The sequence below is a fragment of the Delphinapterus leucas genome, chromosome 5 (genome assembly GCF_059928025.1).
Source record: "Delphinapterus leucas isolate spDelLeu-1000000601 "Yukka" chromosome 5, BTC_Dleu_Yukka2, whole genome shotgun sequence".
NCBI lineage: Eukaryota > Metazoa > Chordata > Mammalia > Artiodactyla > Monodontidae > Delphinapterus > Delphinapterus leucas.
This window is the reverse complement of record NC_143133.1, coordinates 20,194,762-20,217,015: the sequence shown is the minus strand read 5'-3', so window position 1 is coordinate 20,217,015 and position 22,254 is coordinate 20,194,762. Positions and strand designations below refer to the sequence as shown.

Below are 22,254 nucleotides of genomic sequence, written 5' to 3'. Positions count from 1 at the left end.
CCATCTACAGAGAAATGTGTGAAAAAAACCCCACAGAGCTGGAAGTCTGATTTGGCGGGGAGGGAGAGGTATAATAATTTTTTTTAAGTGTAACACTTTACAGTATATTTTATATGTGCATTTGGTAAGCTAATGTTACCATTACATTTAAAGGGAAGCTGTGTATTTTTCATCATTGATAGTGTATTTTAAAATGTGAAAAAGAGGTGTACAAAAATAAAATAGAAAAGATAATGAAGTTGGAATGAACACATCACAATCCATGTAGCACATGGATCATGATAAATGAAATGGGGTCCTGAAGCCAGCAATGGTGTTGTTGGTCTCCTGAGTCCTCATCTTCCAGATTGTAGCAGAGGAAGCAGCTTCTAGTCAGGCCATTTATATCTTATGAGAGTAATCCCTGCAAATTCAGGCCACAGCCTCTTCCTCCAGCCTTTCCAAAATTGTTGGGAGTCACCCCAGAACTTCTAATTGACCTCTTATTTTACATAAACTGACTAGAGGCTGTTTTGTTGCCTTCAACCTTACCCTAACTCTGTGTGATGACACACAGAGGTGAAATAGGTTACTGATGGAGTGAGGCCCGGGTCAAGGGGGCCTCTGCTGCAGCTACCACAGAAAACCAAATGCTCCCGTGGCCCAGAATCCCTGAAGAGGCAGCAGCACTTCCCCGCAAAGGCAGCACAAGCAGCAGAAGTAGGGCCTCCTCTTCGGTTTCATTTATGCTCTTAGATGATTATAAAGTGACAATTAGGAAGGTAGATAAATAGATGTGATAGATGTGTCTCCCACATCCCAGGCTGATGCGAGATCATGATGGGGCCTGACCTCAAAGGTGTGTGGGAAATGTAGTCTTTAGCTTCCAGACTACAGTGTGCAGTAAGGACTATTCCCTGCCCATGGGAATGCAGGTAGTGAGCCAGTCTTCAGTACTGGCCTCATGTGGTTTCAGCCTAAAACTTCTCTTTAGGCTTCACCGAACTCCTCTTTGTTCTCATTTCAGAGGCAGTTTTGTTTAGCAAGGGCAGCTGGTGATGTACCATGTTTTCCAAGCTTCACTCATTCTTGCACCACAGTCAAGCCTAATAATTGTTTAATATTTTTAAAAGTCTCTGAATAGTTTAACTTAAGCATTTTCCTACGCAAGTATTCTGAGAAATCACGAGCTTGATGTAACCATTATATTTTTTCTAGGACCCATTAAGATAAACCACCCCAAATTCATCTTGTGTGCTACTGCTGAGCACCCTGGTGCATGGAAAGAGTGCAGGCTTTGGAGTTAGGGCTTATCCTGCTCTACCTCTGTTAACCTCTCTAAGCTTTGGCCTCCACCTTCCCAGGAGGATCCAGTCAGAACACTTGTAAATGCTTGCCAGAGCAGTCAGCCAGTGGCTCTGAAAATGATACTGTTAGGTATTTTCTAATTTTTTAAAGGCTCTAATATAGTAATTGATCTCTCTGTAAATGCAAAAAGGAATAAGTTTTGAGGTATTTAAATATATGCTATTTGACAGTTATTTTCTGTACGATATAGTAGGATTTCACTCAGTAAGGAAACATGGGGCGTAGTTTATAATAAAGCCAACATGGCGTCAGGATAAAACATGCTAAGGGCTTCTCTTGTGGTGAAGTGGTTAAGAATCCGCCTGCCAGTGTAGGGGACACAGTTTCAAGCCCTGGTCCGGGAAGATCCCACATGCCGCGGAGCAACTAAATCCGTGCGCCACAGCTACTGAGCCTGCGCTGTAGGGCCTGCGAGCCACAAGTACTGAAGCCCATGCACTACAACTACTGGAGCCCGTGCTCTGCAACAAGAGAAGCCACTGCAATGAGAAGTTCATGCACCACAATGAAGAGTAGCCCCCGCTCGCTGCAACTAGAGAAAGCCCACGCAGCAACAAAGACCCAACGCAGCCAAAAATAAATAAATTAAAAACAAACAAAAAACACGCTAAAATCACTTTCATTCATCTAGCTTCATGCTTACAGCTGTGTACATTTCTCTATGTACTTTGGACACCAAAAAGAGTTTATAATAAAAGGAGAGAACTGACAAGACATTTCATACTTGGACTAGGTGGATTAAGCTAGAGAAATGACATTTTTTACTGAAAGAATGCACAACAAATGCAGAGTAGGTATCTAGGTAGAATGAAGAGAGCAAGAAAAAGATTTATACAATACTGTGTTCTGTGAATCTCCTTATAGAATATTATCTTCCAAATTCAAGAGTCTTTTATTTTGTACCATAACACAAACGGAAAATTACCCTTCATTCAAGGTTCTCATTTGGCAGTTTTCCCCACTGATTTAAGTAAAGATTATAGTTTTTTTTATAGATTTTTCCCCTTGTCACATGATTTTTTTTCCTTTTGGCTTCATGTAAATATTTGCTTCTCTACCATTATATCATCATAGACACAGACATTTTAAATGTAGACATTCTTCTTTCAAATACCTGGAAAATATAAGTACTTTGCATCTCAGAAATATGTAATGATGATGTAGAGAGGGAATTGAAGTAAACTTTAACTCAAGGAAGAAAATATGCAAACATTAGCAGTTATGTATACAAGAGTTATGTGAAAAGGAGTACAATAGAAAGTCTCTAAAAATATATAAAAGCTGAAAGAAACAAAGGACACATTTGAAAAGGTACCACTGGAGACAGATCTTTCCATCTAAAGAGAAACTTACTCTTAAAGTTTGTTTACATTTCTAAGTGGCTCAAAGTGGTGACTAAATAAATTATAATGAAAGCAGTAAGAAACCTGAGTGTGTCCCAGCAGTATCGCCTTGAGAATGAAAAAAGGTAGGGTGGGCAAAAACCTGGATCCTGCTGGTAAAGATAGTCACAGAGGCATTTGGCTTTTCTGTGGCAGCTCTTACAGGGGTCCCACAGCTGAGTTCCTCATTCTCATTTCATGGAATGGATCATGGTGGAAGTGGTGTGCTCCTGGAGCCAGCAGTGGGGGTTGGCTTCCCAATTCCCTACCCATCAATGTTAGGTGCCAAATATCTGGCTTTAAAAAAAAAAGACTTATTTTGCTTAAACATACTAGCCTAGAGTCTATGTGTTCTGTATCTGGTAACTGAATCCCAACTGATACAGGACGACAGTGCAATAAGTCAGATTAATAATAGAAAATGTGAGTAATTGTAAAAAAATTTTCTTGAGGAAGAATTGTGGTTCATTTCCAGAAAATTTAGAATAAAATCAACAACGATGTGCTTTTATGTTTTAGTGGATTCCTGCCTAGCACAGGGAAACTGAAGAAAATATAACTGTATTTAGTTCTAGAGGTGTATGTAGTAGAATAGACAGTGGAATATTACTGAGAATTTACAGAAATAAAAAGAATCATAAGAGAATACCATAAAAAAGGTATACCCCAACATTAGCTAACTTGGTCAGAATTAACAAATTCCTAGAAAGACACAAACTACTGAAACTGATTTAAGAAGAAGAAGAAATAGAAAAACTGAATAGACCTAATATAAGTGAACAGATTGAATTAATAATCAAAGAAAAGTCCAGGCCCAGATGGCTTCATTGGTGAGTTCTACTAAACGTTTAAAGAGAAATTAACGTATTTGCAAATGCTCCTCAAAACAAAACAAAACGAAAACATAAGAGGAGGCACAACTTCCCAATGCATTCATGAGGCCAGTATTACCCTGATACCAAAAGCAGACAAAGACATCACAAGAAAAGAAAATTACAGACCAATATCTCTTATGAATGCATATGCAAAAATCTTCAACAAAACACTAGCAAACTAAATTCAGCAGCATATAAGGATTATTTAATTATGGTAAGTGAGATGTATTCCAGGAATGCAAGATTAATTCAGCACATGAAAATCATTCAATGTAAAACCTCATATTATTTGAATAAAGGACAAAAACCACATGAACATGTCAATAGATGTTACAGGAATAGAAGGGGACTTATCTAACCTGATAAAGGACATTAATGTAAAACCTACAATTAATATCATACTTTATAGTGAAATACTGAAAGCTTTCCCCCCAAATCAGGAACAAGAAAAGCTGTCCATTCTTATTACTTCTATTCAACATTGTTCTAGAGGTTCTAGCCAAGACAGTTAGACAAGAAAAAGAAAAGTCATCTGGATGGGAAATGAAAGAGTAAAACTACTTCTATTTACAGAAAACACAATCTTATACATAAAACGTCCTAGGAATCCACAAAAAACATTTTGAGCTAATAATTCAACAAGATAGCTGGGTGCAAGATCAATATACAAAAATCAGTTGAATTTCTGTACAACAGCTATGATTAATTAGAAAAGAATTTTTTTTTAATTTCATTGATAGTCACATCAAAAAGGATAAAATATTTAAGAATAAATTTTGTAAAAAAAGTACAAGACTAGTACACTGAAAACTGTAAAACGTTGAAACAAATTAAGGAAGATATTAAATAAATAGAAAGGCATCCTGCACTCATGAACCTGAAAGACTATTGTTAAGATGGCAATACTACCCAAGTTGATGTACATATTCAATGCAATATTCATCAAAATTCCAATTACATTTTTTACAGACATTGACAAACAATCTAAAATTTATATGGAAATGTAAGGGACCTAGAATAGCCAAAATAATCTCGAAAAGAAAGAACAAAGTAGAAGTGTTCATGCTTTCAGATATCAAAACATATTACAAAGCTACATTAATCAAGCTAGTGTGGTATGGGCATAAAAATTAACACATACATCAATAGAAGAAAATTGTGGGTCAAGAAATAAATCTAAACATCCTGGTCAGTTATTATTGGTCAATGTGCTTAATCCATTCAATGGGGGGAAGAATTGTCTTTTCAATAAAAGGCACTGAGACAACTGTGCAATTCCTTGCACAATTCCTTGCACAATTTCTTCATGTGCAGTCCATATGCAAATGAAGGAATTTGGACTCATACCTCAAAATGGATTGAAAATCTAAATGTAGGAGCTAAAACTCTAAAACTCTTGGAAGAAAACTTAGATGTAATTCTGTTACATTGGATTAGGTGATTGTTTTTTTTAAATATTATCACATAAAACACAAAGTAACCCAAGAAAATACGGATTAATTTGACTTCATCAAATGAAAAAAGACTTTTGTCTATCAAAGGACTCCATCAAGAAAGAGAAAAAATAACCTCAAAATGAGTTGAAGATTTGTAAATCATAAATCTGTTAAGGAGCTATATCCAGAATATATAATGAATAACTTCAGCTCAAAAATAAGAAGATAAATAATCTAAGTAAAAAATGGACAAAAGACTTGAATAGACGTTTCTCTAAAGGAGATATACAAGTTGACAAAAAGCATATCAAAAGATGCACAATATCATTAGTCATCAGTGAAATGCAAATCAAAAGTACAAGGAAATACCACTTCATACTCACTAGGGTGTTTATGATAAAAAAAAATTAGAAAGTAACATGTACTGGTGAAATTATAGAGAAATTACAACTCTTGAACATTGCTGGTGGGAGTGTAAAATGGTGCAGTTACTGTAGAAAATATCAATAGTTTGGCAGTTCTTCAAAAAGTTAAATGTAAAGTTACTTTATGACCCAGCAATTCCATCCTATGTATATATATCCAAGAGAATTGAAAATATATGTTCAAACAGAAACTTATATATGGATGTTCATAGCAGCATCATTCATAATAGAAGAAAACCTGAATGTCCATCAACAGATGAACTGAAAAACAAGATGTGGTATATCCAGTCAATGGACTATTGTTTATCCATAAAAAGGGATGAACTAACATGCGACAACATGATGATACTTATAAACATTATACCATGTGAAAGAAACCAGACACAAAGGCCACATATTGTACGGCTTCATTTTTATGAAATGTCCAGAAAAGGCAAACCTATAGAGACAGAATATAGATTAGAGGTTTCCAGAGGCTGGAAGAAGGTCACAGTGGAGAATGACTGCTAATAAGTACAGTATTTTTAACTAAGGGCCATGAAAATATTCTGAAATTAGTTTGTGGCAATAATTGCATAACTTTGTGAATATACTGGAAACCACTAAATTTCATACTTTTAAGTGGTAAATTTTATGGTATGTGAAATACATTGCAATAAAAAAAAAAATCCAGGTCTCCTTTAAAAGCAAAGGCAAAACTTTTTGCTAAGCATTAAGAAAAATAGTTTTTCCTTACTGAAACGGAGTTTTCTCCATTAGTCCTGTAAAGGAGATTAATGTCTGCAAGAGATTTACACATTTTCAAGTTTACAACGAGTCATATTCATTATTTATTATCTCAGCATAGTAGTTCTTTCTTCTGAGGAAGTGAGAGAGCTAAATCTGCAGTATGTCCCAAGGTGCTCAACAGTCCAGCACCCTGTACTTCGAGAGGGAGGAGTTCTTTATATAAACACTAGAGGTCGCTGTACACTTGTAGAAATGATAAATTTTATCAAACCACTAGACTTCTAAGATTTTGGTGTGTTTTTTTTTTAATTTATTTATTTAATTTATTTATTTTTGGCTGTGTTGGCTCTTTGTTGCTGCGCGCGGTCTTTCTCTAGTTGCTGTGAGCCGGGCTACTCTTCGTTGAGGTGCTCAGGCTTTTCATTGCAGTGGCTTCTCTTGTTGTGGAGCACGGGATCTAGGCACACTGGCTTCAGTAGTTGTGGCTCGTGGGCTCTAGAGCACAGGCTCAGTAGTTGTGGCACACGGGCCTAGCTGCTCTGCAGCATGTGGGACCAGGGCTCGAACCCGTGTCCCCTGCACTGGCAGGCGGATTCTTAACCACTGTGCCACCAGGGAAGCCCCTAAGATTTTGTTTTTAATGGCCATTCAGTGTAGATTATAAAATAAACCATACGGCCCATGAGTATCATAGCAGTAAATTGTGTTTTTAAATTTCTATTAATCAATATGATCAGAAAGTAAAGCTTTTAGGTAAAAATAAAATATATCAATAATAATAATTTTAAGTAAATAACATACTCTCATTTCCAAAGGATTTTCATACATATCATCTTTTTTTTTTTTTTTTTTGCGGTACGCGAGCCTCTCACTGTTGTGGCCTCTCCCGTTGCGGAGCACAGGCTCCGGACGTGCAGGCTCAGCGGCCATGGCTCACGGGACCAGCCGCTCCGCGGCATGTGGGATCCTCCCGGACCGGGGCACGAACCCGCGTCCCCTGCATCGGCAGGTGGACTCTCAACCACTGCGTCACTAGGGAAACCCCTTATCTCACATTTTTTAGCATCATCCTTGGGTGGGAGGAAGTAAGGATGGATATTATCATGCTTCCTGGTACACATGAGGAAAGCAGGGGCCTTGGGAGTAAGGAGACTTATCCACATCATGTGGCTGGTGAGGAGTGGCAGAGAGAGGAGAGTGCCACAGCCATTCCTACTGCGTCATATTGACATGCAGAAGAAAATATAACGATTTTAAAGATTCCGAGTAACTATTTATAACAGTGACTTCCTCTTTGATTTGGGAGCTGGTAATCACCCTTTCTTCCTGCCATACGTAAAATCTCAAAAGTTTAAAATCAGTCCATGTGCTAAACGTGAATTACAAATGACACTTTGACTAAATTACCCAGGAATTCTGAGATCTCTGGCAATAGTCTCTTCCAGCACAACTAATTAAAAAAATATATATATATATTTTAATACAGCAGGTTCTTATTAGTTATCTATTTTATGCATATTTGTGTATATATATCAAACTAAAAATATTTTAAACAGAGGTGAATATTCCATTAAACAGACCTGGCAATTTTTGACATTTCTTTTCCATGAATAGTTTGAAGCACTGAGCCATCCCCCACTCTTTTCTTTATCCAAAGTTCATAGCCGATCTTACTGTACAGGATAAGCATCACCATAAGAGGCAGGAGGAAGAGGATGACAAGGATGAAGGTACTATAGATTTTCTGGTGCCCAGGGCTGGTCCACTCTTCCAAGCAGCAGATGTGTTCTTTTTCATATAAGAAGTTATACTTAATCTTTAAAATAAACACAATTCAGTTAGAAGAGCCAGAGGCAGCATCGAAAGAACACAAAGCAGGGCTTCCCTGGTGGCGCAGTGGTTGAGAGTCCGCCTGCCGATGCAGGGGACATGGGTTCATGCTTTCCGTGAGGATCCCACATGCCGCGGAGCGGCTGGGCTCGTGAGCCATGGCCGCTGAGCCTGCGCGTCCGGAGCCTGTGCTTCGCAACGGGAGAGGCCACAACAGTGAGAGGCCCGCGTACCGCAAAAAAAAAAAAAAAAAAAAAAGAACAAAAAGCAGCCAAATACTATTGTAATGCAGCATTTTTTAGATCCTTACATGTTTACCATGGGTACATATTTCAAATGAGATACAATTTTGATTGTTCTTTTGTTGGGAGGTGTGGGGTTTTTTCCACTCCAGTGTTTAAATTCTTAAGAGTTTCATATTTTCTTTTTTATTTTAAATGGAATTGAGGTCCATAGCCAGTTCACTTTTTTTTTTATCTTTCTCATCTTTTTACACGATAGTCGTTAAGTTTTTAGTTGGGTGAAAGAAAGAACACTACAATGACCAAAGTATGTATGAAAAGAATACTTTGTACTAGCATGCCAGCTAATTTACTGTTACATTATTTTGCTCCCTCAGTTGTTGAAGAGACCAATTCTGACATGGCATCAGACTTCTTCCAATTGAATTCGTACTGCAAGTCTGTATTTTGTTACTGCTATTTCAGATTGCAATGATCAGGTTGCTTGCAAAGATTTTAGAGAGGCAAGTGGTAGCTTGTAGATTCTGAGATGAATGAGAAACTGGGATTCAAACTATTGCCAATGTATGACTATTCAGACCAAATTATAAGCCTTTGAGCTATATATTTTACAGAAAGGCAAGTTCTATTTATTAATACTATTTCTAACAGACTGATCTCATGAGTTCAAAAAATTAATAATAACAGTATTAATACAGAAACTAACACACCATTGTAAAGCAATTATACTCCAATAAAGGTGTTTAAAAAATATTAACAGTAATAGAAAATGCTAATAAGGGACAAACCAAACATTTAAAGCATATTCAAAAGTCACATATCTGGATAATAGGAATTAAAGTTAGAGAATTTATGGAAACTGTTGTAGTTTGAGTCACTCTGGAGCTTTCCAGGTGAAGAATACTTAGGTCTTAAGACATATTTCTGCCTCCATTCCCAGAGGATTTTCACCAGTCTTCAAAGTCAATTGAATGGGGGAAACAAGCTTTCTGGTATAGTTATCAAAAGTATGAAAATTCAAGCTCTGATCTAGGTGTTATTTTTCAAATACAACTAAGAATGAAAACACTTACTGAACAATAATTTCAAGGTCCATGCTCTCTGAGAAGAGGATATTATGGTGAAACTCCTTCTGACTCCATGTAGGCAGAGCCCACTGGGCCAACAACCATGGGGGCCACGTATTGACACATTCCAAAGCACAAGGCGAGACTGACAGTCTCTGAACAGGTGCGCGTTCCCCTGGGGACAAGCAAAGACCTTCTGAGGGCACGCTCAGGTGGTTTCATGGGAACCAATCTCAGATCTTCTATTTCCAAACACATACTTCTCTAAAAATCCACTGCCAAAGAGAATGCCTGGGGTTGAAGTGTCATGCTGAGTCTACATTCTCAGTTCCTCTTTCATAATCACCCTTCTTTCAATTTTCACAAGTCATATCTCTCACCCAACCCCAATCTCACTATGGGCCCACCAAAGCAAGACGTGGTTCAAACTATTTGATGTCAGTGAAGCCACCTTGATCGAGGCACCATAAATCCACGACGGGGCTTTGTGCTTCTCCCTGTATTTCTATTCAGGGGAAAACTTGGCATTGGAAAAAAGGTGTTTTGACAGGTGATGACATGTTGTGAATTCCCATTTTCTGTACAGTGAAGGGGCAGAAGTAATGGGGCAACTTTAACCTAACCACCTCATTGCTTCCATTCCCTGAAAGTTGTCAAATACATCACTCCAGAGAAAGAGCCAGTGAAAGCAAAGCAAAGAGAACATTAGTGGAAATGGTGAAGTTAGTGGTGCTTCATTTCATCCAACTGAGGGATTAAGGCTTTTTGTATGCTCGCACTCTCGCTAATAGGACTTAGGAATGAGAAGGTGGCCGTGGGAAAGCATGTTAATACGTTTATTTGATTTGCAAAATGAAATCGTACTTTTTCTTGACAGAAAGCAAATCTGATTTGGCTGATCTGTGACAGAGAGGACTGGCTTTGCCAATTAGATTTTATGCATTTTCTACAAATGAAATGATTTATATATTTAAAATGTATAAATACATAAATTTTATATATTTATATATAAAATTGTTTATATATATGATAACATAATTTTATTTAAAAAATGGACACATCTCCTTGTGTTCTATGGGTCAGAAATGGACCCCACGTGGGAACTGGGTTGGGTCATTTATAAAAGGGCTTCATTGGTGTGGGTTTCCTGCTGGAGATAAGGGCAGTCTCAGAGAAAGGAGCTGGTCACGTCCAGTTGTGTGTGGAAGCTGAAAGGTCTTCACTAGCAGCTGGCTAAAGGGAGTAGCCGTTGGAAGCCTCAGGGTTGTTATTTGTGAGAAACCCATGAAGTAAAGAATCAGTCGTGGGAAACGGTCATATGCAGAATAAGGGGATAGTATCCCCTCTGCATACTGTAGGATTCTAGGCCTAAAAATGGCTCAAACTGGGGGAAGGGAGACGTTTTAAATTGATTGAGGGTATGGACTTATGTGATTGTGACACTGGACTAGACATTTTGATAAGGGAACTAACTCTGTTCAGTGACCAGTCACTGTTCTTATGACTGAAAGTGACCAGAGGAATTTTATTCTCTGAATGACCGCAAGAGTTACAGGGCCCACTCAAGGCTTCATCCACCACATTTCATCAGAGGACTGGAAAGACTGCATTTTTGTAGGTGGCAAGGGATAGAATAAAACTGCCTTCTGCTCTTACCTGTGGAGTCCAGCTCATTCAATATACCAGTTGCATCAAACGTCAAGCCACTTTTTAAATGTACCCTTGCCTGAGGGCTCATTTGATACCCTTGCCAGTGGATACTGAGTGCCCAGTAAAGTTTCACATTTGCTTATGTCAATTTAAAAGGTACAAAAGACACGTAGTTTAAAAAATTATCTTAGAGGGTATGTGAGCAACGCCCTAGTGTCCTTAATGACTACTGTCCGCGCTAGATCTTCCAGGCAGGACGCATTCAAGTACACCCCAATGGAGAGACCGGGTCACCAAAAATGGTGCGGTGCTTCCTTCACTGTGAATCACCAGAAGCCTGGGCCCATCTGACAAAGATGTTGGGGAAGCAGAGAGGTTGGAACATCCTTTTACATGTTCCAGTTCAGATTTCAATTTGTCAATGAATAGGCAGGCAGGTGAGAAACGGCTTACGAAGGAGAATCAAGCAATAAGTAGATAAGAGGTTACAAATTTTTCATGTGTCTTAAAAATAAAAGAAAAGTCTAGAGCGAGCATTGAACTCTTAAAACATAACAAGACACTGAAGAACACTAGGAAAGGCATGTTCCACTGGCAGGAAAATGTAGAATGTGTCCCTGGTACATTTTATTTTAAACATTAAAGTCTTAATGATATGAGATCTGGATAAAGCAGAGGAAAAAATCTTAAAGCAAATTATTTTATTCCACTTGAGAAACCTCCAGTGAAATAACTGAGATCATACAAATTTGCTGTAACACTCTTGCAGGAAGGAAAATGATTATAATTAAGAGGGGAGGGAAGACATTTCAATAGTGTGATTACCAATCCCAGCCCCGAATCTACCTCAAGTCGTTGCACATGCCACATGGGGGAGCCTATGATGACTGCCACCAGCCAGACCATACATGCAAAAACGTTAAAATCATCAGAATACAACTCGGCAAAGCCAAATACATCTGTGCTTAATTCTCTAATCATAAAGAATCCTTATGTTCAATGCACCCCATCACCTGTGCCCTGGAGCAGTGCAATGGTTTCCTCATACATTCTCACCTCCACTCCTTCACTACCCTCAAAATTGCTGCTGGAATAGTCTTCCTGAAATACGTTTTAAATGTTAAAACGTGCCTAAAAGATAAAGCCCAAGTCCGTAAAATGGTCCCCGAGGTTCTCTACACTCTCACTTGCCTGTCTGTCTTTGACATTTCTGTCCGTGTTCTTCATGCCCGAGTCCTCTGCTGAGGAATTTACAGAGTTGCTTTCAGTTCCCATTTCCCAGAATACATTGTGCTGCTCCATGCCTGGATGCTGTCACCCTGAATTGGCACCCTATCCCCACTATCGAACTGTGGACCCATTTTCTAGGACTTGACTCAAAAGTCATCTTCTTTTGGAAACCTTTGAAGGCCACCACCATTTTCAGATAGAACTGACCACTGTTGTCTCCATGTGCCCTCCAGAGTAGCACCTTTGTTGCCCTTACTGGTTTCTTCTCAACTTCCTCTGAGCAAGGACAATGCCATTTATTTTTGTGTGTTTGTTTCCCCAGATAAAATTCCCAGGGAAATTCCTGGCCCTCAGTAGCTGTGGATCAAGCACCTACTGCTTCTTTGTTGAATGGATGAATAATTTAAACATGATATAGAGAACCTTCTACAGCATCTTAAAATTGAAAGCACATTTATCTTAAGCATAATTATGGGAGCATTATTTTATTGTTTACAAAACAAACACTTGTAACATCAGAAACCAGGGTGCTCTTTCCAAATTTCCTGTGTTCCATGAGTTTGTTGAGAGGATTACTTTAATGATGCATCCCTGAGCAAGGAACAAAAGAGAATCTCAATGGATTAGGGAAAGGCCAGAACCAAGAGCCCCAACATGGATTTTGAAGGAAATTTCCCAGCTCAGGCACTGCTTGTTCTTTCTATTTTGAGTGGAAGCATTAAGAAAACACTGTATTAAAAAAGAACAGGGCTTCCCTGGTGGTGCAGTGGTTGAGAGTCCGCCTGCCGATGCAGGGGACACAGGTTCGTGCCCCGGTCCGGGAGGATCCCACATGCCGCGGAGCGGCTGGGCCCATGAGCCATGGCCGCTGAGCCTGCGCATCCGGAGCCTGTGCTCCGCAGCAGGAGAGGCCACAACAGTGAGAGGCCCGCGTACCTCAAAAAAAATATAAATTAATTAAGTAAATAAAAAGAACAAAATAATGCCATTTGCAGCAGCATGGATGGACCTAGAGATTGTCATACTGAGTGAAGTAAGTCAGAGAAAGACAAATATCATATATCACTTATATGTGGTATCTAAAAAAAAGGGTACAGATGAACTTATCTACAAAACAGAAATAGAGTTACAGATGTAGAAAACAAACTTACGGTAACCACAGGGTAAGAGGGGGAGAGATATATACAATGGAATATTACTCAGCCATATAAAAGAACAAAATAATGCCATTTGTGGCAACATGGATGGACCTAGAGATTGTCATACTGAGTGAAGTAAGTCAGACAGAGAAAGACAAATATATGATATCGCTTATACACAGAATCTAAAAAAATGGTACAAATGGACTTATTTAACAGAAATAGAGTCACAGATGTAGAAAACAAACTTATGGTTACCACAGGGAAAGGCGGGGGGACGGATAAATTGGGAGATTGGGACTGACATATACACGTTACTATATATAAGATAGATAACTAATAAGGACCTGCTGTATAGCCCAGGGAACTCAGTACTCTGTAATGACCTATATGGGAAAAGAATCTAAAAAAGAGTGGATATATGTATATGTATAACTGATTTACTTTGCTGTACACCTGAAACTAACACAACATTGTAAATCAACTATACTCCAATAAAAATTAAAACAAAGAAAAGAAAACACTACTGCCATGGGTTTCAAGGAACTGAGACTCAATCCCAAATTGGGGTTTATGATAAAGATACACATGAACTGACACCACCTATAGAAAGTCATTATGAATCAATAATTCGAGATAGTACTACGGCTCACAAATCAATATCTCTGTCTCTGTCCCTCTCTCTCTGTCTTCATCGCTATACACATCTATTCTCTTCTAGTCCAATCGTTATTTTATTGTATTAGCTCATATCCAATCATTTTTCCAATCTTTAGTAGAAATTCTGGAGGAATTGAGTCCAGTTGGCTTAGCTCATTGCCAGAAGGAACCTTAACTCCTGCAGAGTGGAGGGACAGGGAGAAGATTCTTACAGTTTCCAAGTGCCAAGAAGAAGACTCAATAGAGAGACTGCAAGAGGAAACTGACAGCAAAGAAGATGAGCCATTTTTCTCCAGAATTCTTGTTATACTTAGGGAAGGAGATGGAAGCTGCCCAGCTGGCTCTGAGAGGAGGCATGTCCATTTGGGCTGCTATAACAACGTGCCGTGGATGGGGTGACTTATAAACAACAGAGATTTATTTCTCACGGTTCTGGGAGTTGGAAGCCCGAGGTCAGAGTGCCAGCATGGTTTGGTGAGGACCCTCTTCCGGGTTGCAGACTTCTCACTGTATTCTCACTTGGCAGAAAGGGCAAGAGAGCTCTGTGGCATCTCTTTTACAAGAAGACAAATCCCATTCATGAGGGCTATACCCTCCTGACCTCTCATTTTTTCTTTCTCTTTATCAATTGAAAATTGTATGAGATAATTATAGATTCACATGCAGTTGTAAGAACTAATACAGAAAGATCCCTTGTATACTTTGCCCAGTTTCCACCAATGGTAACATTTTGTAAAACGACAGTAAACTATCACAACCAAGATATTGACGTTAATACAATCCACTGATTTTATTCAGATTTTCCAACTTTACCTGTACTCATCTCAGTGTGCGTGTGTTCTATAGATTTTATCAATAGGTTCAAGTATCTGCCATCACAGCCAAGATACTGAACACTTCCAACACCACAAAAGTCCCTCCTGTTGCCCTTTTATAACCACACCCATATGCCCCTCCCACCTCTGTCCCTCCCTGCCCCTAACCACTGGCAACCACTAGTCTGTTTTCCATTTCTAAAATTTTCTCATTTCAAAAATGGCATATAAATTGAGCAATATAGTAAATATCTTTTGGGATAGGCTCTTTTCTTTTTTAAAAAAAAATTTATTTATTTATTTTTGGCTGCATTGGGTCTTCACTGCTGGGTGCGGGCTTTCTCTAGTTACGGCGAGCAGGGGCTACTCTTCATGTGGTGTGCAGGCTTCTCATTACAGTGGCTTCCCTGGTGGCGCAGTGGTTAAGAATCTGCCTGCCATTGCAGGGAACACGGACTCCATCCCTGATCTGGGAAGATCCCACATGCCATGGAGCAACTAAGCCCATGCACCACAACTACTGAGCCCACGTGCCACAACTACTGAAGCCCGTGCGCCTACAGTCTGGCCCTTTTCTTTTAGCAGAGTCCCCTGGACATGCATCCAAGTTGTTGCATTTATCAAGTTTGTTCCTTTGTATTGCTGACTAATACTCCACAGAATATATGTACCACAGTTTGGTTAATCATTCATCCACTGAAGACCATCTGGGGTATTCCAGTTTTTGACTATTACCAAAAAAGCAGTTATGAATATTCACATATAGGTTTTGGTGTGAACACAACTTTTAATTTTTCTGGGATAAATACGCAAGAATGGAATCCCCTGGCTGCATGGTAATTGCATATTTAGTTTTATAAGAAATTGCCACATTATTTTCCAGAATGGCTGTGTCATTTGGTATTCCTGCTGGCAATATATAAGTGATCCAGTTTTTCCACATCCTTGCCAACGTTGTGTTGTCACTATTTTTTCTTTTAGCCATTCTGATAGATGTGTATTGATATCATGGTTTCAGTTTTCATTTCCTGATTTCTAACAATGCTGAACATCTTTTCATGTGTTCGTTTGCCATCTGTATATCCGCTTTGATGAAATTTCTCTTCGTGTGATTTGTCCATTTTCTAATTGGACTGTTTGTCTTTGTGCTGCTGAGTTTTGAGAGCTTATATATTCTATTGATAGATACTAGTTTTTTGTCAGATATATACTTTGTACATATTTTCTCCCTGTCCGTAGCTGGTCTTTTCATCTCTCCACATGGGCTTTAACAGAGCAAGTGTTTAATTTTGATGAGGTCCAAATTATCAATTTTTCCTTTTATGCAATGAGCTTTTGGTGTCAGTTAAGGACTCTAAGAATTCTGTACTCAGCCCTGATAATTTTCTATGTTTTTTCCCCAAAGTTTTGTAGCTTTACATTTACTTTTAAGTCTACAATCCAGTTTGAATAAATTTTTGTATAAAGTGTGAGATTTAAGTTTTTGTTTGTTTTGTTTGCTTATTTTCACCTATAAATATCAATTGCTCCAGCACTATTTGTGGAACAGGCAATCCTTCCTCCATTGAATCACACCTTTGTCAAAAATCCTTTGAGCATATTGTGCAGATCTATTTCTAAATTCTCTATTCTGCTTCATTCATCTGTGTTTATCCCTCTGGCAATATCACACTGTTTTGATTACTTTATCTACATAGAAGCTTTGATATCAGGCAGAGGAATTCCTCCCACTTCTTCTTTGTCAAGATTATTTTAGCTATTTTAGGCCCTGTGCCTATTATAAAGTTTTGAATAAGCTTGTCTATGTCTTCAAAAATCCTTGCTGGGATTTTGATAGGAATTACATTAAACCTATTGATCAATTTTGGGAGAACAGACATCTTTAATATATTGAGACTTCCAATCCATTAACACAGTATGTCTCATCATTTCTTTATGTATTCTTTGATTTTCTTCATCAGCATTTTGTAATTTTCAGCGCACAGAACTGAAAACTATGTTTCGTTTACTGTATACCTAAATATTTCACTTTATTTGGAGTAATTATAAGTAGTATGGTATTTTTCATTTCATTTTCTGCACGTTACTTGTTAATATAAAAATACCACTGAGTTTTGTGTGTTGATCTTATATACTTTGACTTTGCTGAATTCACTTATTCTAGGAGATTTTGTAGATTCTTGGGATTTTTAGAAAATAATGTCTTCTGCAAATAGAGGTAGTTTTATTTTTCCTTTCCAAACTTTATATCTTTTATTTCTTTTCTTTGCCTCCTTGCAGTGGCTTGAACTTCAAGCACTGTGCTACATAAGAGTAGTAAGAGCAGACATCCATGTTCTGTTCCCAATTTGAGAAAAAAAGCACTGTCTTTCACCATTAAATATGATGTTAGCTGTAGGTTTTTGTACATGCTCTTTATAAAGCTGAGAAAGTTTCTCTCCATTACTAACTTGCTGAGAACTTTTATCATGAATGGGTGTTGGATTTTGTCAAATGTTATTTGTGTGTCAATTGCTATGCTATGAGTTTTCTTCTTTAGCTTGTTGCTCTGGTGGATTACATTTTTTTCTTTTTTTTTTTCAGTATGCGGGCCTCTCACTGTTGTGGCCTCTCCCGTTGCGGAGCACAGGCTCCTGACGCGCAGGCTCAGCGGCCATGGCTCACGGGCCCAGCCGCTCCGCGGCATGCGGGATCTTCCCGGACCGGGGCATGAACCCGTGTCCCCTGCATCGGCAGGCGGACTCTCAACCACTGCGCCACCAGGGAAGCCTTTACATTGATATCTGAATGTTGAGCCAGACTTACATACCTAAGATAAATCCCACTTGATCATGTGTATAATCCTTTATATACATTGATGGATTCCATCTGCTAATACACTGAGAATTTTTATGTCTAAGTTTGCAGTTGAGAGACATTGGTTTGCAGTTTTCTTTTTATTGTACTGTCTTTGTCTACTTTGTCAGAGTAAAAATGGCCTCATGAAGTGGTTTAGGAAGTGTTCTCTTCTCTTCTATTTTCTGGAAGAGTTTGTGTAAAAGTAGTGTTAATTCTTCTTTAAATGTTTGGCAGCATTCTCCAGTGAAACCATCTGGCTAGGAGATGTTTTTGGGGGGGGCAGCTTTTCAGTTACAAATTTAATTTGTCTCTTCCTTTTAAAAATGTCTTTTTAATCAAAGAATTATGAGCAAATCGTTCAAAATCAGAAGGGCTACGATAAAAAAGAATGGGTCTCTGCCCACCCCCTCTCACCTGCTGTCCTACTCCCCGACATCTACTTGTGTTTAATTCTTCTGCCAGGTACCGTCACATTGCTAAACAAGTTGCTTTATATTCTTGATTTACTGATTTTAGATGGTCTATATTGACTTTCTTCTAGGATAGATAGGCTTTTAGTTCACTTTTATTACCTCCCACCTCTGCTTCTCCCCACATCTTTTAGTTTTCTTATAGTTATAACAATTTCTTCAATTATTTCTTTGAAAAGCTTTTGAGAAGTGTGTTTCCTAAATTCTTGCACGTGGTTTCCTCTATCTTTGACTCATAAAGTAATGTACTTAACACCCTTTTCCTTGGTCTATCAGCTTCCAGCAGTTTATCTTGTCCCTCACTTTGTAAGATGATGATACCTCACCCCCTCATGTCACCTCCTTCCTCCTTTTCTTCCTCTCTTCTTCCTTCCAACTTCTATCAGCTATACCTTTATATTTGCTTTATCAAGACTGATAGCTTTGCATTCTGTTCCATTGGCATGTTACGTCTTCTGTACTTAGCCTACAGTTTAATTATAAAAGATTATAACTATAAGCAACATTTTCATTATTATGACTATTTAAACATTATAACTACAAAACCAATATACATGTTCCAGATACATTTCTTTTTCTCTGAATTTATAGTAATGATCCTTGTGAATTTACTCATTGCTCTAAAGTGTGCCATATTTTAATGTGCTTTGTGTCCAGGCCGTGACCTTTTGTAGAGTATTTTCATTTATCTAATTTTTCCTGGAGTTTTAATTTGCATTTCTTTTTTTCCAGTTTGAAGAAGAAACATGTACCTTCTTCAACACACTATAGCAGTTTAGAGTATAAGCTCTGGAATTAGACTACCTGGGTTTGGATCTTGGGTTAACCACTAGTTAATTGTGTGACCTAGAGAAAATTACCTTACTTCACTGTGTCTTGGGTTTTCTTATCTATAAAATGTAGATGATGAAACAATACTTGCCTCATAGGACTCTTGGAGGATTAAATGAAATCATAAATGCCATGTGTTTAGGACAGAGCCTGGCACTATGTGAAAGTGCATTCATGAGTGTTAGCTACATTTATTGCTGCCGTAACCATCATCATTATTTTTACTATTACATCTCAACTTTTCACATAACATATACACAACTTGGAATCAATTCTAGTATTTGTTCTTTTAAGACTTTCTTCTAGAAGACTACTGACTTCTAAGTTTGATGACTGTGTTTATTTATTTATTTAAAGATTGTTCTATAGCCATGTTCTTGAAATTCATTTAGAATGGATTCCTTCTCCACTGTTCCTTTCATTTCATGGCTTCTTATTTCTTGTATTTCACCCTTGTTTTGCATGAATCTTTTTCAAGTAAGTTCTTCAAATTAATGAGTTTAAAGTAGGCTCCTTAAGTTCTTGCTTATCTGAAAGTGGCTATAATTTGACTTTAAATTCAACATTATCTTCCTTTGGAATCTTGAAGGTCTTGCCTTATTGACCTCTAGCATCCACTTTTGGTGCTAACACATCTATACCGTCCGACTGATTTTTGCTCTCTTATGAGGATCCTGGTTTACTATTTGGAAGCTTTTATTGATCTCTTTGTAATTGTACTTCTGAAATGTTATGGGAATATGAGTTGAAGCCTAGGCCATTTTTTATTCTTTTGCTCTTTGTGTGCCTTTTGAATTTGGAGACCTCTGACTCTCTTATCTCTGTGTTTTACCTCTGTGTTTTGTGCATTTTTTTGGTGGAACTCTTATTAATCAGATTTTGGAATTCCTGGCTGTATCCCTCATATTTATATCTTTTGTTTAATACATATTTTTTGCTTTATAAATTCTCTTTGTCTTTTTTGGTCCACATTACAGAGATCTTCTTCTCTTTATCTTCCAGCTCTTATAATTTATATATAAGTTCAGCAATCATATTTTCACTTTTAAGAACTTTTTCTTATTCTCAAATGTTCCTTTTCAGAGATGCTTACTCTTGATTTATGAAGTCAATATCTTCTTAAATGAAGACATCTCCCACTTACCATTAGTAACTCATTCATGAAAATGAGACATTCTGTGTGAAAATGTGCATTAGTAGCCTATTCCCCATCATTTAAAATGCCAAATCAAACTCCCAACAGAATTCCTGAAGTGTAACTAAAATATAGTTAAGTCATCATTTAGTATGTAAAATGTTTAAAATATTGCTCCCAATTTCCAGAACAATTAGAATGGTTTTTATCAAATGGTTTGTGTGCATGTTGCTCTGTATGCAGCATTTTCATGGTGCATCATGAATATTTTTTTCCAACAAGGCATAGCAACCAGCACACAGAAATTAATAAATATGTTAGAAAATTTCAAATATAATTTGCAACAAAAACAGGACAATTACCTTGGATGACCTGATACCCATGAAGAAAGGAACAGACTGGAAACTTGAAGAAAGTTGAAAGGCAAGGAGGGCTGAAATGTTATCATTGTCACTGGCTGTGGAAAGTGATATCATGAGTAAGTTGGGTTGCAAAGGTGCAATTTCAGGCAAACTATAAAACTCAGAAGCTTTCAGTTTTTTGTTTTTTTTTTAATCACTTTTGTGCTCAGGTGGGGACTCCTGAATGAATCTTCAAGGGATGTAGTTGACTCTTTAGGATGAAACACTACAGAATAAAGCTTTACTTACTCTCCTCTAGTATGTTTATAGAAGTATTTGCATGGTGATATAAGAGATATCTGGCAGTAATATCTCCACCAAGTTCAAAGATAATGATTATCATTGTATCAGCAGAGCCCACAAATAATTTTCAGCAAGCAATGTCTAGTGGTTTAATTGAATACCTTCTGGTTATCACTGTGATTAACTTTTTCAGACTGATATCCTGAACAACTTTAGTACTTGCTAATTTCTCATCATGCATTTAAATAATTCTTCAACATCTTTTTCATTGACCTCTTTGCAAAGCTACTCTTCTTTTCAAGAGTAACAATTGCAAAGAATGGTTCAGTCGCAAAGAATGTGTAAAATGATGTGATGCTTCTCTTAGTGTCAGCAACATTCAGTACACACATCCCATTGTGAACACTAGGCATGCTTTTCAAAATATCTATTTGCGATTTTGATGTTCTACCAAATGTATTTGGAATATAGCTGGATAATTTTTATTTATAGATAAATCATTTGGTTTAAAATGTTTTCTTAAGTTTTGGGACACACATTTTTCCTATGTAAAATCATCTTAAAAAGTGTTGTATTGAATGATACATTTATTGTAGAAGTTTGAGACTTAAAAACCAATAGGAATTCCACTATGAAAATATCAAATGAGGAGACATTCTTCAGAATATGTCCATAGATATGAAAATACTACTTAGAATTTTTTCTAAAGAAATCTATAAATCACCCATTTATGCTAGTTTCATTTATCTGTTTGTTTGTATTCCCTTTTATTCTGCAAACTTTCTTCAACTGCCTAACAATCCTTGATTGTCTTTACATACTTAAGAATGGGGCAACGTGAAAGACTTCTGGCTTCTCTGTGTACATGGGCTGGAGCTGTCCTCAGAAAGATTTTGATTTAGGATGAGTGGCCCTCCACAAGGGGCCATACAAATTGCGAGACCCTGAGGTTTTTCTTTGTGGAGCCAAGCTGATACTAACTGTAGTTCTGCTCAGAGTGCTTCCTTCAACTACTTTACAAGAAGAACCTTCTGGGTGCATATTTGTGTCAGAAAACAAGTTCACCAAAGTAAAATTGTGTCTCTTCTGGTATTTCTCTTCCTATTTTCATTACTCTAATAGCTACAAATACCATTTTAGAAAAGTAACTGAATTGTTTTTTTACTTTCCACTAATGGCAATAATTAGACTTTCAAATAATAGAGTAAAATAAGCCCAGGTTAAACATTAGGGTAATAAAGCAGAAACAAGGTGGTTTCATTGTGCTAAAAATCTTAAAATAACTCACTGTCAAATAATATAGGAGGGATTTTTCTTTCTTTTCTTTTTTTTTTTTGTATACAAGGAAAGAAATGGAGAAGGTCAGGTTAGCCATTAGGAAAAAATTCTTGAATGTGAAGGTTATCAGGCAACAAAATGCATTATAAAGTGTTCTTCCCCAGAAATGCTTAATAAAAAATTTTAAATATTCATGTAATTTATGTACTCAGTTGCTCACCAAACATAAAA

The 22,254-nt window shown here is 37.5% G+C and overlaps 1 protein-coding gene across 1 annotated transcript in view; it reads right to left on the bottom strand.

The window, feature by feature from the left end:
• Window positions 1-2,956: 2,956 nt before the first annotated feature.
• The window catches only part of QRFPR (pyroglutamylated RFamide peptide receptor), a 31,138-nt gene continuing 11,840 nt past the window's right edge, over window positions 2,957-22,254 (bottom strand). The window contains 3 exon segments of the mRNA XM_089911240.1: window positions 2,957-8,010; window positions 11,830-11,956; window positions 12,032-12,084. Coding sequence (XP_089767366.1) covers window positions 7,765-8,010; window positions 11,830-11,956; window positions 12,032-12,084 — 426 coding nt within the window. The 3' untranslated portion in view covers window positions 2,957-7,764.